Consider the following 13,985-nt stretch of genomic DNA (forward strand, 5'->3'; position numbering starts at 1 on the left):
TCAAAGCAGACATGGTCACAGTGCTACACACTGATCAAAGCAGACATGGTCACAGTGTTACACACTGATCAAAGCAGACATGGTCACAGTGTTACACACTGATCAAAGCAGACATGGTCACAGTGTTTCACACTGATGAAAGCAGACATGGTCACAGTGTTACACACTGATGAAAAGCAGACATGGTCACAGTGTTACACACTGATGAAAACAGACATGGTCACAGTGTTACACACTGATGAAAACAGACATGGTCACAGTGTTACACACTGATGAAAAGCAGACATGGTCACAGTGTTACACACTGATGAAAAGCAGACATGGTCACAGTGTTACACACTGATGAAAAGCAGACATGGTCACAGTGTTACACACTGATGAAAAGCAGACATGGTCACAGTGTTATACACTGATGAAAAGCAGACATGGTCACAGTGTTACACACTGATCAAAGCAGACATGGTCACAGTGTTACACACTGATCAAAGCAGACATGGTCACAGTGTTACACACTGATCAAAGCAGACATGGTCACAGTGTTACACACTGATCAAAGCAGACATGGTCACAGTGTTACACACTGATCAAAGCAGACATGGTCACAGTGTTACACACTGATCAAAGCAGACATGGTCACAGTGTTACACACTGATCAAAGCAGACATGGTCACAGTGTTTCACACTGATGAAAGCAGACATGGTCACAGTGTTACACACTGATGAAAAGCAGACAAGGTCACAGTGTTACACACTGATGAAAAGCAGACATGGTCACAGTGTTACACACTGATGAAAACAGACTTGGTCACAGTGTTACACACTGATGAAAAGCAGACATGGTCACAGTGTTACACACTGATGAAAAGCAGACATGGTCACAGTGTTACACACTGATGAAAAGCAGACATGGTCACAGTGTTACAAACTGATCAAAGCAGACTTGGTCACAGTGTTACACACTGATGAAAGCAGACATGGTCACAGTGTTACACACTGATGAAAAGCAGACATGGTCACAGTGTTACACACTGATGAAAAGCAGACATGGTCACAGTGTTACACACTGATCAAAGCAGACATGGTCACAGTTTTACACACTGATCAAAGCAGACATGGTCACAGTGTTACACACTGATCAAAGCAGACATGGTCACAGTGTTACACACTGATCAAAGCAGACATGGTCACAGTGTTACACACTGATCAAAGCAGACATGGTCACAGTGTTACACACTGATCAAAGCAGACATGGTCACAGTGTTACACACTGATCAAAGCAGACATGGTCACAGTGTTACACACTGATCAAAGCAGACATGGTCACAGTGTTACACACTGATCAAAGCAGACATGGTCACAGTGTTACACACTGATCAAAACAGACATGGTCACAGTGTTCACACTGATCAAAGCAGACATGGTCACAGTGTTACACACTGATCAAAGCAGACATGGTCACAGTGTTACACACTGATCAAAGCAGACATGGTCACAGTGTTACACACTGATCAAAACAGACATGGTCACAGTGTTACACACTGATCAAAGCAGACATGGTCACAGTGTTACACACTGATCAAAGCAGACATGGTCACAGTGTTACACACTGATCAAAGCAGACATGGTCACAGTGTTACACACTGATCAAAGCAGACATGGTCACAGTGTTACACACTGATCAAAGCAGACATGGTGACAGTGTTACACACTGATCAAAGCAGACATGGTCACAGTGTTACACACTGATCAAAGCAGACATGGTCACAGTGTTACACACTGATCAAAGCAGACATGGTCACAGTGTTACACACTGATCAAAGCAGACATGGTCACAGTGTTACACACTGATCAAAACAGACATGGTCTCAGTGTTACACACTGATCAAAGCAGACATGGTCACAGTGTTACACACTGATCAAAGCAGACATGGTCACAGTATTACACACTGATCAAAGCAGACATGGTCACAGTGTTACACACTGATCAAAGCAGACATGGTCACAGTATTACACACTGATCAAAGCAGACATGGTCACAGTGTTACACACTGATCAAAGCAGACATGGTCACAGTGTTAGTTACGTTGATGAAACATAAAACAAATTTTATTTCTTTTGCAGTATACAAAATGTAGTTTACATATAATAAAATACTGTTAAGCACAAAACAAAACCACTAACATGTGGTGCAACTTGGGCAGACTGATCCTAATGCATACACACTACTTAAGAACTAGGCATAAGTTACTGAGTACTTTTTTTTAAAGCACAAAAGTGAGGTAGCTAAGTGAACAATGGTACAATTTTAAGTATGCATTAATATATTAATATCAGTCTTAAGTTGACTGAGATTTTCTCAGCAGTTTCAAACTGGCTCAGTTTTCAGGTTATAGAATGATCACCATCAGAGATGGTAAAGAAATAGGAAGGTTATTAGGTTTCTGTAGAATCATAATGGAACAAGATGAGCAATTAAATGTCTAGGGGAGTTTGAGGAAGAATGGAAAAAACACGGACAGAGTTTGATGAGCTGGCTTTGTTTGGCAGAACATAGTGTTGGTTTAGTTACATTAGGGAGATGAGGTGATTTTTAACAGCTCTAAACTGAGTGGCAGACAGGGGACCTTTCACTAGTTTGGACAATGAATTTCAGATCTTAGAGTTTTTTACATGTAATGCTTCTTGAACAGGATTAGGCAGACACAGGGGATGTCGAAGAGAGTTGTGTCTTGTATAGTGCTTGTGTGTTGGTGTAGTTATCAAGAAGTTTCACAGCAGGGTTTATGTTAGGCACAGTAATATGAGTGCATATTTTGTATATTAAGTAAGTTCAAACTCTTTAAGTGCAGGAGAGTGTGTTGTCTGGCACAGGAATGGGTGACAGCCCACATAGTAGCTTTTTGTTGCCTAATTACATGTAATAGTTTAAGGTGATTTTTCATAGATCCCCAAGCACAAATATCATAGATGAGATAAGGGTTGATTAAAGAGTGGTATAGTGTAAGTAGTGTCATTTGGGGTACATAGTACTGTATCTTGGTGAGGATGCTTACTGTTTTGGAGACCTTGGCTATGTATTGGATGTGGGTATAAAAATTCAGGTTGCAGTCAAGGTGTAGACCTAAAACTTTGCCTCAGTGTGTCTTGTAATGGGTAATCACTGATCAATATGTTAACTTGGATAGTTGAAGCTCTATTTCCAAACAGCATGTAGTACATTTTGTCTTTACTGAGAGCAAGTCTGTTGGCAGTCATCAACTGCCAACAAACTTGCTGGCAGTCATCGACTGAAGCGTAGTCGGATTTAAGTAGGAAAAGACATAGTGTAATCTGCAAACAGAATGGGTTTAAGGAAATGAGATGCATTGGGGAGATCATTGAAATAAATGAGAAAGATCAGAGGGTCAAAGACACTGCCATGGGCACTCCTATGTCTACAGGCTGAGTTGACGAGGTTACACTGTTTGTAGACACACACTAGTATTTATTGCTAAGATAAGATTTTAGGTATGCAAGGGTATGTCCGCTGAGCCCATAATCTAATATAAGGTGCAGGATTTTGTGGACCACTGTATCAAATGGTTTCTGCAGGTCTATGAAGAGTCCCAGAGAATATTCATTTTATTCAAGTGCTGCATAAAGCAATTCAAGCTTTTGTACAACTGCATCATTCATACTTTTTTTTCAACCTAAATCCAAACTGGCTGGGGTTAAGTACATTACAAGATATTAGGAAGGAGTGAATTCACTTATGTATTATTTTTTCAGAGTTTAGATAGTAAATGCAAGTTTGATATAGGGCTATAGTCATTTTATTTTATTAACACATCGGCTGATTCCCACCAAGGGAGGGTGGCTTGAAAAAAGAAAAACTTTCATCATCATTCACTCCATCACTGTCTTGCCAGAGGGGTGCTTTACACTACAGTTTATAAAACTGCAACATTAACACCCCTCCTTCAGGGTGCAGACACTGTACTTCCCATCTCCAGGACTCAAGTCCTGCCTGCCAGTTTCCCTGAATCCCTTCATAAATGTTACTGTGCTCACACTCCAACAGTACGTCAAGTATTAAAAGCCATTTGTCTCCATTCACTCCTATCAAATATGCTCATGCATGCTTGCTGGAAGTCCAAGCCCCTTGCACACAAAACCTCCTTTACCCCCTCCCTCCAACCTTTCCTAGGCTGACCCCTACCCTGCCTTCCCTCCACTACAGATTTATACACTCTCGAAGTCATTCTGTTTTGTTCCATTCTCTCTACATGTCCGAACCACCTCAACAACCCTTCCTCAGCCCTCTGGACAACAGTTTTGGCAATCCCGCACCTCCTCCTAACTTCCAAACTATGAATTCTCTGCATTATATTCACACCACACATTGCCATCAGAGATGACATCTCCACTGCCTCCAGCCTTCTCTTCGCTGCAACATTCATCACCCATGCTTCACACCCATATAAGAGCATTGGTAAAACTATACTCTCATACATTCCCCTCTTTGCTTTCAAGGACAAAGTTCTTTGTCTCCACAGACTCCTAAGTGCACTGCTCATCCTTTTCCCCTCATCAATTCTATGATTCACCTCATCTTTCATGGACCCAACTGCTGACACGTCCACTCCCAAATATCTGAATACATTCACTTCCTCCATACTCTCTCCCTCTAATCTGATATCCAATCTTTTGTCACCTAATCTTTTTATCCTCATAACCTTACTCTTTCCTATATTCACTTTCAATTTTCTTATTTTACATACCCTACCAAATTCATCCACCAGCTTCTGCAACCTCTCTTCAGAATCTCCCAAAAGCACAGTGTCATCAGCAAAAAGCAACTGTGACAACTCCCACTTTGTGTTTGATTCTATAGTTATTCACTTCAATTGGATTGCCTCCTTTGAAGATCAGAGTAACCCTTACTAACTTCAGTATGGATAGGAAAGATGATTTCATTGATTTGTTGAACAGAGTTTGCAACATTAGGTGATGGCACATGAGATGCTTTTTTACACATTAATGGTTTAAAATTATTTAGGTTTCCTGTCTTGTTTTTCAGTGACTTTATGATGAGCAAGACTTCAGTAGAATTAGTTGAAACTAGATATAGAGAATTTGGATAATTGGGATTTTGCTTGCTAGTTTTGATCCTATAGTAGGCAGTGTCTGCAGGCTGGATGTTAGGTTCTTCTGATCTAGTTCAGTTTATATCTCTGTTTCTGGAAAATTTTTAAGAACCCAGGATTTCAGAGAGGATTTTCCAGGTCTTTCTCATATCCCCTTTTATTTTGTTAAATCTGCTTGCATAATAAAGTTGTTTGGACTTCCTTATTAGATTATCAAGTATTGATGAGCATTGTTTGGTCTGCTCTTTTGTTATTAAACCTAGTCTGAACTATTTTTCATATTGATGTTTTCTATCAATGGATTTGAGGATGCTATTTGTAAACAATAGGCTGTTTATTCACTTTGCTGTGATCTGTTTAGTTTTAATTGGACAATGACTTAGAGGTTTTTAGGGGTTTCTAAGAAATATTTTAACACTCATCAATATTGTGGCTGTCAGCTAACTCTCTGTGTCAGTCACTTTCGCTTAATGCTCAAATAAAGTCTTATATTGATGAATCATCATGGAGACAAAGTGAGATTTTACATACATGTTGTTGAAATTTATATATGTTGGTTATGAGGCAAGTGGTGTCATCTGTCATTATTCCTGCTTTGAGAGGCAATATAGTATTGATCCAGATATGATCAAGTAATGAGGCACTTGTCTTGTTGGCTTAGTTATAGATGATAATAGTAAGCAGCTGTTCATAGTGTTCATGAAGTTGGCTACTTGAAGGTCAGCTGTTTGGATGAGGTTTATGTTGAAGTCACCAGCAAGTATTAGGTGGTGTTTATTCATTGTGTCAATTATTAAATTTTTAAGGTTGTCACTGAATGTTCATTTTTGTGAGGTAACCTATAGACTACTCCAACTGTGATTGGGGTTTTTAGGTTTTTGGTTGAAAATTTTGCAAATATACAGTGGACCCCCGCTTAACGATCACCTCCCAATGCGACCAATTATGTAAGTGTATTTATGTAAGTGCATTTGTACGTGTATGTTTGGGGGTCCGAAATGGACTAATCTTCTTCACAATATTCCTTATGGGAACTAATTCGGTCAGTACTGGCACCTGAACATACTTCTGGAATGAAAAAATATCGTTAACCGGGGGTCCACTGTATATTCACCATTCTCGTCCCTGGTGCATGTAAATTTATTACATTCTAATTCATCAGAGTTGTAGATTACAGTACCACTTCCTAATTGATCATGCCTACAGTCCCATGGTCACAGTGTTACACACTCATGAAAGTAGACATGATCACAATTACTTACATCAGCCAACTGGTCGAAACGGCCGAAAAGTTCGTTGAGGAGACGGATGAGTTCCTGCGCTGTGCACTGCGAGGCCAGCACCGTGAAGCCCACTATATCAGCGAACACCATACTGCAAAAAACACAAACTGAGTGAAACACACACAGAACACTATACTACAAACATACAAACATGGAACGTTAAGGACAAACAACAAAGTATCACTCCTGGAGGATGGATGCATCCATGCTGTTGAGGGATTCCTCATCCAAAGAATTAAATCTAGTTTCCTATTCTTTGAATCAAACCTCACTGTATGCCCCAAGCAGATTTATCACTTTAATAATAATAATAATAATAATAATAATAATAATAATAATAATAATAATAATAATAATAATAATGCATAACCACAGTCCCTCATTGGATGCAACTGGAACAGTGCAGTGTGGCATAAGTCTGTAATACAGCTAAATATTAGTGGTGGAGAGTAGAAGTGAATAAGAAGAGAAAGTAATTAGTCATCACATGGAAACTAATATCCCAATTTCTTCAATAAAATGGTGAATTAGAACATACACAGCCCAAAGCTGACTCATACCTTCTACTAAGAAACACCAACTTTGAAGCTAAAATGAAGAGGCATTCTCTAAACTCAGAGAAATCAATATCCTAAAATACACCAGTATATTAAGCTTGAGGTTGCTTAAAAAGTTACATTATCAAGTTATCATCATAGAAGGCTTGAAGCTAATTGGGTCTGACACAGAAATTACTGCATAAATAGTAGTACTTCAATTTTCCCAGTTTCTTCCCCAATGAAAGCAAACTGGGACCTACACAGGACAAAATAATAATAATAATAATTTTATTTTGACATATATGGTTGTACAAAGGAATATAATAGTTGGGTGTACATGCCAAAAGCCCCCTTGTATGCAGAGCATTTCTGGCAAACTTAAAATTAACTTAAGATTAATAAGGCAATAACAGTTCATATGGTCATTAGATAAGTTACAATGAGTACAAGAGAACTGAGTACAGTGGAACCTTGACTTACGAGTGTCCCAATTTACGAGTTTTCTGAAATAGGAGCCATCCCTGGGTCGATTTTTTGCTCATAGTTACGAGCCAACATTTGAGTTACTAGCCAGCTCCCCCCTCCCTCTTCCCCCTCAACCCAAAACCTGGACACCTCACTTGTTTATGATTTCATGCTTTAATTCCATGGAAATAATTTTTTTCTTCTCAGCAATAATAATAATATAATATTATTACAGTCAAGTTAATCTCCAAGAAGACATAAACAAAGTTTTCCAATGGGCAACGGTAAATAATATGATGTTCAATGAGGACAAATTCCAACTACTCCGTTATGGAAAACTGGAGGAGATAATAACTAGAACAGAGTATACTACTGACTCCGGCCATACAATAGAGCAGAAAACTAATGTAAGGGACCTGGGAGTAGTAATGTCTGAGGATCTCACTTTCAAGGATCACAACAGTGCCACGATCGCACGTGCAAAGAAAATGATAGGATGGATAATGAGAACTTTCAAAACGAGAGATGCCAAGCCCATGATGATCCTTTTCAAATCACTTGTTCTCTCTAGGCTGGAATACTGCTGTACATTAACATCTCCATTCAAAGCAGGTGAAATCGCAGATCTAGAGAGTGTACAGAGATCCTTTACTGCACGTATAAGTTCTGTCAAGCACCTTAACTACTGGGAACACTTGGAAGCACTTGACTTGTACTCGTTGGAACGCAGGAGGGAGAGATATATCATAATCTACACTTGGAAAATCTTGGAAGGAATGGTCCCAAATCTGCACACAGAAATCACTCCCTACGAAAGTAAAACACTGGGCAGGCGATGCAAAATGCCCCCAATAAAAAGTAGGGGCGCCATTGATACACTAAGGGAAAACACCATAAGTGTCCGGGGCCCAAGACTGTTCAACAGCCTCCCATCAAGCATTAGGGGAATTGCCAATAAACCCCCGGCTGCCTTCCAGAGAGAGCTGGACAGATACCTAAAGTCAGTGCCGGATCAGCCGGGCTGTGGCTCGTACGTTGGACTGCGTGCGGCCAGCAGTAACAGCCTGGTTGATCAGGCCCTGATCCATCGGGAGGCCTGGTCATGGACCGGGCCGCGGGGGCGTTGATCCCCGGAATAACCTCTAGGTAACCTCCAGGTAAGTCACTCAATAAGTCAGTCACGTCATTCAGTAAGTCAGTTAAGTCATTCAGTAACTCAAGTCACTCAGTAAGTCAGTCAAGTCATTCAGTAACTCAAGTCACTCACTAAGTCAGTCAGGTCACTCAGTAAGCCAGTCAAGTCACTCAATGAGTCAGTCAAGTCACTCAGTAAGTCAGTCGAGTCATTCAGTAAGTCAGTCAAGTCATTCAGTAAGTAAAGTCATTCAGTAAGTAAAGTCATTCAGTAAGTCAGTCAAGTCACTCAGTAAGTCAGTCAACTCATTCAGTAAGTCAGTCAGTCAGTTCAGTCAGTCAGTCACACAAACTCACGTTAGCCTGTTTTTCTGTGTACAAAGCAACACTTCAATTACGGCTACAGGTTATCACTTGTTTTAATATCTTTGTTAATTCTAAGACTTAGTGCTTATACCTCTTCGTGCCACTTTCAGCAACACTGGTATGGCTACTGGGTGTCATGATTGCTTGGCAGATACAAGATATAGTAATTAAAATATCATAACAATTGACAAACACAGCTGCCTTGTAGCAGAGAACGACTGAACATGTATGAGTTAGGAATGCTGGGATGGTGGGGTGGTGTCGGGAGTGGTAGGGGATCGTTGGGGTGGTGTCGGGGAGTGGTAGGGGTGGTGTCGAGGAGTGGTAGGGGATGGTAGGGGTGGTGTCGGGGAGTGGTAGGGGTGGTGACGGGGAGTGGTAGGGGATGGTCGGGGTGGTGTCAGGGACTGGAAGGGGTGGTGTCAGGGAGTGGTAGGGGTGGTGTCGGGAGTGGTAGGGGATGGTAGGGGTGGTGTCGGAGTGGTAGGGGTGGTGTCAGGGACTGGTAGGGGTGGTGTCAGGGAGTGGTAGGGGTGGTGTCAGGGAGTGGTAGGGGTGGTGTCAGGGAGTGGTAGGGGTGGTGTCGGGAGTGGTAGGGGTGGTGTTGGGAGTGGTAGGGGATGGTAGGGGTGGTGTCAGGGACTGGTAGGGGTGGTGTCAGGGAGTGGTAGGGGTGGTGTCAGGGAGTGGTAGGGGTGGTGTCGGGAGTGGTAGGGGATGGTAGGGGTGGTGTCGGGAGTGGTAGGGGATGATAGGGGTGGTGTAGGGGAGTGGTAGGGGATGGTAGGGGTGGTGTCAGGGACTGGTAGGGGTGGTGTCAGGGAGTGGTAGGGGTGGGGTCAGGGAGTGGTAGGGGTTGTGTCAGGGTGCGGTAGGGGTGGTGTCAGGGATTGGTAGGGGTGGTGTCAGGGAGTGGTAGGGGATGGTAGGGGTGGTGTCGGGGAGTGGTAGGGGATGGTAGGGGTGGTGTCGAGGAGTGGTAGGGGTGGTGTCGGGGAGTGGTAGGGGTGGTGTCGAGGAGTGGAAGGGGATGGTAGGGGTGGTGTCGGGGAGTGGTAGGGGTGGTGTCGGATTGGTAGGGGTGGTGTCGAGGAGTGGTAGGGGATGGTAGGGGTGGTGTCGGGGAGTGGTAGGGGTGGTGTCAGGGAGTGGTAGGGGTGGTGTCGAGGAGTGGTAGGGGTGATGTCGGGGAGTGGTAGGGGATGGTAGGGGTGGTGTCAGGGAGTGGTAGGGGTGGTGTCGAGGAGTGGTAGGGGATGGTAGGGGTGGTGTCGGGGAGTGGTAGGGGATGGTAGGGGTGATGTCGGGGATGGTAGGGGTGGTGTCGGGGAGTGGTAGGGGATGGAAGGGGTGGTGTCAGGGAGTGGTAGGGGTGGTGTCGAGGAGTGGTAGGGGTGGTGTTGGGGAGTGGTAGGGGTGGTGTCGAGGAGTGGTAGGGGATGGTAGGGGTGGTGTCGGGGAGTGGTAGGAGTGGTGTCAGGGAGTGGTAGGGGTGGTGTCAGGGAGTGGTAGGGGTGGTGTCAGGGAGTGGTAGGGGATGGTAGGGGTGGTGTCGGGGAGTGGCAGGGGATGGTAGGGGTGGTGTCGAGGAGTGGTAGGGGATGGTAGGGGTGGTGTCGAGGAGTGGTAGGGGATGGTAGGGGTGGTGTCGAGGAGTGGTAGGGGATGGTAGGGGTGGTGTCAGGGAGTGGTAGGGGTGGTGTCAGGGAATGGTAGGGGTGGTGTCAGGGAGTGGTAGGGGTGGTGTCGGGGAGTGGTAGGGGATGGTAGGGGTGGTGTCGGGGAGTGGTAGGGGATAGTAGGGGTGGTGTCGGGGAGTGGTAGGGGATGGTAGGGGTGATGTCGGGGAGTGGTAGGGGATGGCAGGGGTGATGTCGGGGAGTGGTAGGGGATGGTGAGGGGTGGTGTCAGGGCGTGGTAGGGGATGGCGGTTGATGGTGGGGGTGGTGTCAGGGAGTAGTAGGGGATGGTGGGGGTGGTGTTGGGGAGTGGTAGGGGATGGTAGGGGGTGGTGTCGGGGAGTGGTAGGGGATGGTAGGGGTGGTGTCGGGGAGTGGTAGGGGATGGTAGGGGTGGTGTCGGGGAGTGGTAGGGGTGGTGTCAGGGAGTGGTAGGGGTGGTGTCGGGAGTGGTAGGGGATGGTACTGGTGGTGTCGGGAGTGGTAGGGGATGATAGGGGTGGTGTAGGGGAGTGGTAGGGGATGGTAGGGGTGGTGTCAGGGACTGGTAGGGGTGGTGTCAGGGAGTGGTAGGGGTGGTGTCAGGGAGTGGTAGGGGTGGTGTCAGGGAGCGGTAGGGGTGGTGTCAGGGAGTGGTAGGGGATGGTAGGGGTGGTGTCGGGGAGTGGTAGGGGATGGTAGGGGTGGTGTCGAGGAGTGGTAGGGGATGGTAGGGGTGGTGTCGAGGAGTGGTAGGGGATGGTAGGGGTGGTGTCGAGGAGTGGTAGGGGATGGTAGGGGTGGTGTCAGGGAGTGGTAGGGGTGGTGTCAGGGAGTGGTAGGGGTGGTGTCAGGGAGTGGTAGGGGTGGTGTCAGGGAGTGGTAGGGGTGGTGTCAGGGAGTGGTAGGGGATGGTAGGGGTGGTGTCGGGGAGTGGTAGGGGATGGTAGGGGTGGTGTCGAGGAGTGGTAGGGGATGGTAGGGGTGGTGTCGAGGAGTGGTAGGGGATGGTAGGGTTGGTGTCAGGGAGTGGTAGGGGTGGTGTCAGGGAGTGGTAGGGGTGGTGTCAGGGAGTGGTAGGGGTGGTGTCAGGGAGTGGTAGGGGATGGTAGGGGTGGTGTCGGGGAGTGGTAGGGGATGGTAGGGGTGGTGTCGAGGAGTGGTAGGGGATGGTAGGGGATGGTAGGGGTGGTGTCGAGGAGTGGTAGGGGTGGTGTCGAGGAGTGGTAGGGGATGGTAGGGGTGGTGTCGGGGAGTGGTAGGGGATGGTAGGGGTGGTGTCGGGGAGTGGTAGGGGATGGTAGGGGTGGTGTCGGGGAGTGGTAGGGGATGGTAGGGGTGGTGTCGAGGAGTGGTAGGGGATGGTAGGGGTGTTGTTGGGGAGTGGTAGGGGATGGTAGGGGTGGTGTCGAGGAGTGGTAGGGGATGGTTGGGGTGGTGTCGGGGTGGGGTAGGGGATGGTAGGGGTGGTGTCGGGGAGTGGTAGGGGATGGTAGGGGTGGTGTCGAGGAGTGGTAGGGGATGGTAGGGGTGGTGTCGAGGAGTGGTAGGGGATGGTAGGGGTGGTGTCGGGGAGTGGTAGGGGATGGTAGGGGTGGTGTCTGGGAGTGGTAGGGGATGGTAGGGGTGGTGTCGGGTAGTGGTAGGGATGGTAGGGGTGGTGTCGAGGAGTGGTAGGGGATGGTAGGGGTGGTGTCGCGGAGTGGTAGGGGATGGTAGGGGTGGTGTCGGGGAGTGGTAGGGGATGGTAGGGGTGGTGTCGGGGAGTGGTAGGGGATGGTAGGGGTGGTGTCGAGGAGTGGTAGGGGATGGTAGTGGTGGTGTCGGGGAGTGGTAGGGGATGGTAGGGGTGGTGTCGAGGAGTGGTAGGGGATGGTAGGGGTGGTGTCGCGGAGTGGTAGGGGATGGTAGGGGTGGTGTCGGGGAGTGGTAGGGGATGGTGGGGTGGTGTCGGGGAGTGGTAGGGGATGGTAGGGGTGGTGTCGAGGAGTGGTTGGGGATGGTAGGGGTGGTGTCGGGGAGTGGTAGGGGATGGTAGGGGTGGTGTCGGGGAGTGGTAGGGGATGGTAGGGGTGGTGTCGGGGAGTGGTAGGGGATGGTAGGGGTGGTGTCGGGGTGTGGTTGGGGTTGGTCGGGGTGGTGTGGGGGAGGGGTAGGGGATGGTAGGGGTGGTGTCAGGGAGTGGTAGGGGATGGTAGGGGTGGTGTCGAGGAGTGGTAGGGGTGGTGTCGCGGAGTGGTAGGGGATGGTAGGGGTGGTGTCGGGGAGTGGTAGGGGATGGTAGGGGTGGTGTCGGGGAGTGGTAGGGGATGGTAGGGGTGGTGTCGGGGAGTGGTAGGGGATGGTAGGGGTGGTGTCGGGGAGTGGTAGGGGATGGTAGGGGTGGTGTCGGGGAGTGGTAGGGGATGGTAGGGGTGGTGTCGGGGAGTGGTAGGGGTGGTGTCGAGGAGTGGTAGGGGATGGTAGGGGTGGTGTCGAGGAGTGGTAGGGGATGGTAGGGGTGGTGTCGGGGAGTGGTAGGGGATGGTAGGGGTGGTGTTGGGGAGTGGTAGGGGATGGTAGGGGTGGTGTCGGGGAGTGGTAGGGGATGGTAGGGGTGGTGTCGGGGAGTGGTAGGGGATGGTAGGGGTTGTGTCGAGGAGTGGTAGGGGATGGTAGGGGTGGTGTCGGGGAGTGGTAGGGGATGGTAGGGGTGGTGTCGAGGAGTGGTAGGGGATGGTAGGGGTGGTGTCGAGGAGTGGTAGGGGATGGTAGGGGTGGTGTCGAGGAGTGGTAGGGGATGGTAGGGGTGGTGTCGAGGAGTGGTAGGGGATGGTAGGGGTGGTGTCGAGGAGTGGTAGGGGATGGTAGGGGGGCTCCCCGGCTGCTCCACAACAAGGTGGCCACTTGAGCAAAAGAGATTTTTTTTTTCCTTCCCATAAACTGAACAATGTTAAATTAATTATACGACGTGCTACATAAAATTGTGCTGCAATTCTTCAATGGTTGTCTACTGTATTATTATAATAATGACAGAGCTTCAGTTCCCTAAATTAACAATAATAATTATTATTATAATAATGACAGAGCTTCAGTTTCCTAAATTAATAATAATAATAATGCATAATGCGTACATAATAATAATTGAGATTTCTTCTGCTAGTTGGCACAGGTCCTGTGTCACAAACCTTCTGGAGTTTTATAAAGTAACAGAAGTAAGACACGAGAGAGAGGGGTGGGTTGATTGCATCTTCTTGGACTGCAAGAAGGCCTTTGACACAGTTCCTCACAAGAGATTAGTGCAGAAGCTATAGGATCAGGCTCATATAACAGGAAGGACACTGCAATGGATCAGAGAATACCTGACAGAGAGGCAACAGCGAGTCATGGTGTGTAATGATGTATCACAATGGGCACCTGTGACGAGCGGGTTGC

The 13,985-nt window shown here is 47.3% G+C and overlaps 1 protein-coding gene across 12 annotated transcripts in view; it reads right to left on the reverse strand.

The window, feature by feature from the left end:
* Positions 1-13,985, reverse strand: part of LOC128698394 (adenylate cyclase type 1) — a 1,819,232-nt gene that overhangs the window by 1,007,095 nt on the left and 798,152 nt on the right. For 11 of the 12 annotated variants that reach the window (XM_070085014.1, XM_070085006.1, XM_070085009.1 and 8 more), the window contains exon 5: positions 6,389-6,500. In XM_070085014.1, the coding sequence (XP_069941115.1) occupies positions 6,389-6,500 (112 nt within the window). Of the gene's footprint in view, positions 1-6,388; positions 6,501-9,004; positions 9,153-13,985 lie in introns of those variants that run through there. The other variant, XM_070085019.1, reaches the window with a different exon arrangement.

This window comes from Cherax quadricarinatus, chromosome 14 (assembly GCF_038502225.1).
Source record: "Cherax quadricarinatus isolate ZL_2023a chromosome 14, ASM3850222v1, whole genome shotgun sequence".
Lineage (NCBI taxonomy): Eukaryota > Metazoa > Arthropoda > Malacostraca > Decapoda > Parastacidae > Cherax > Cherax quadricarinatus.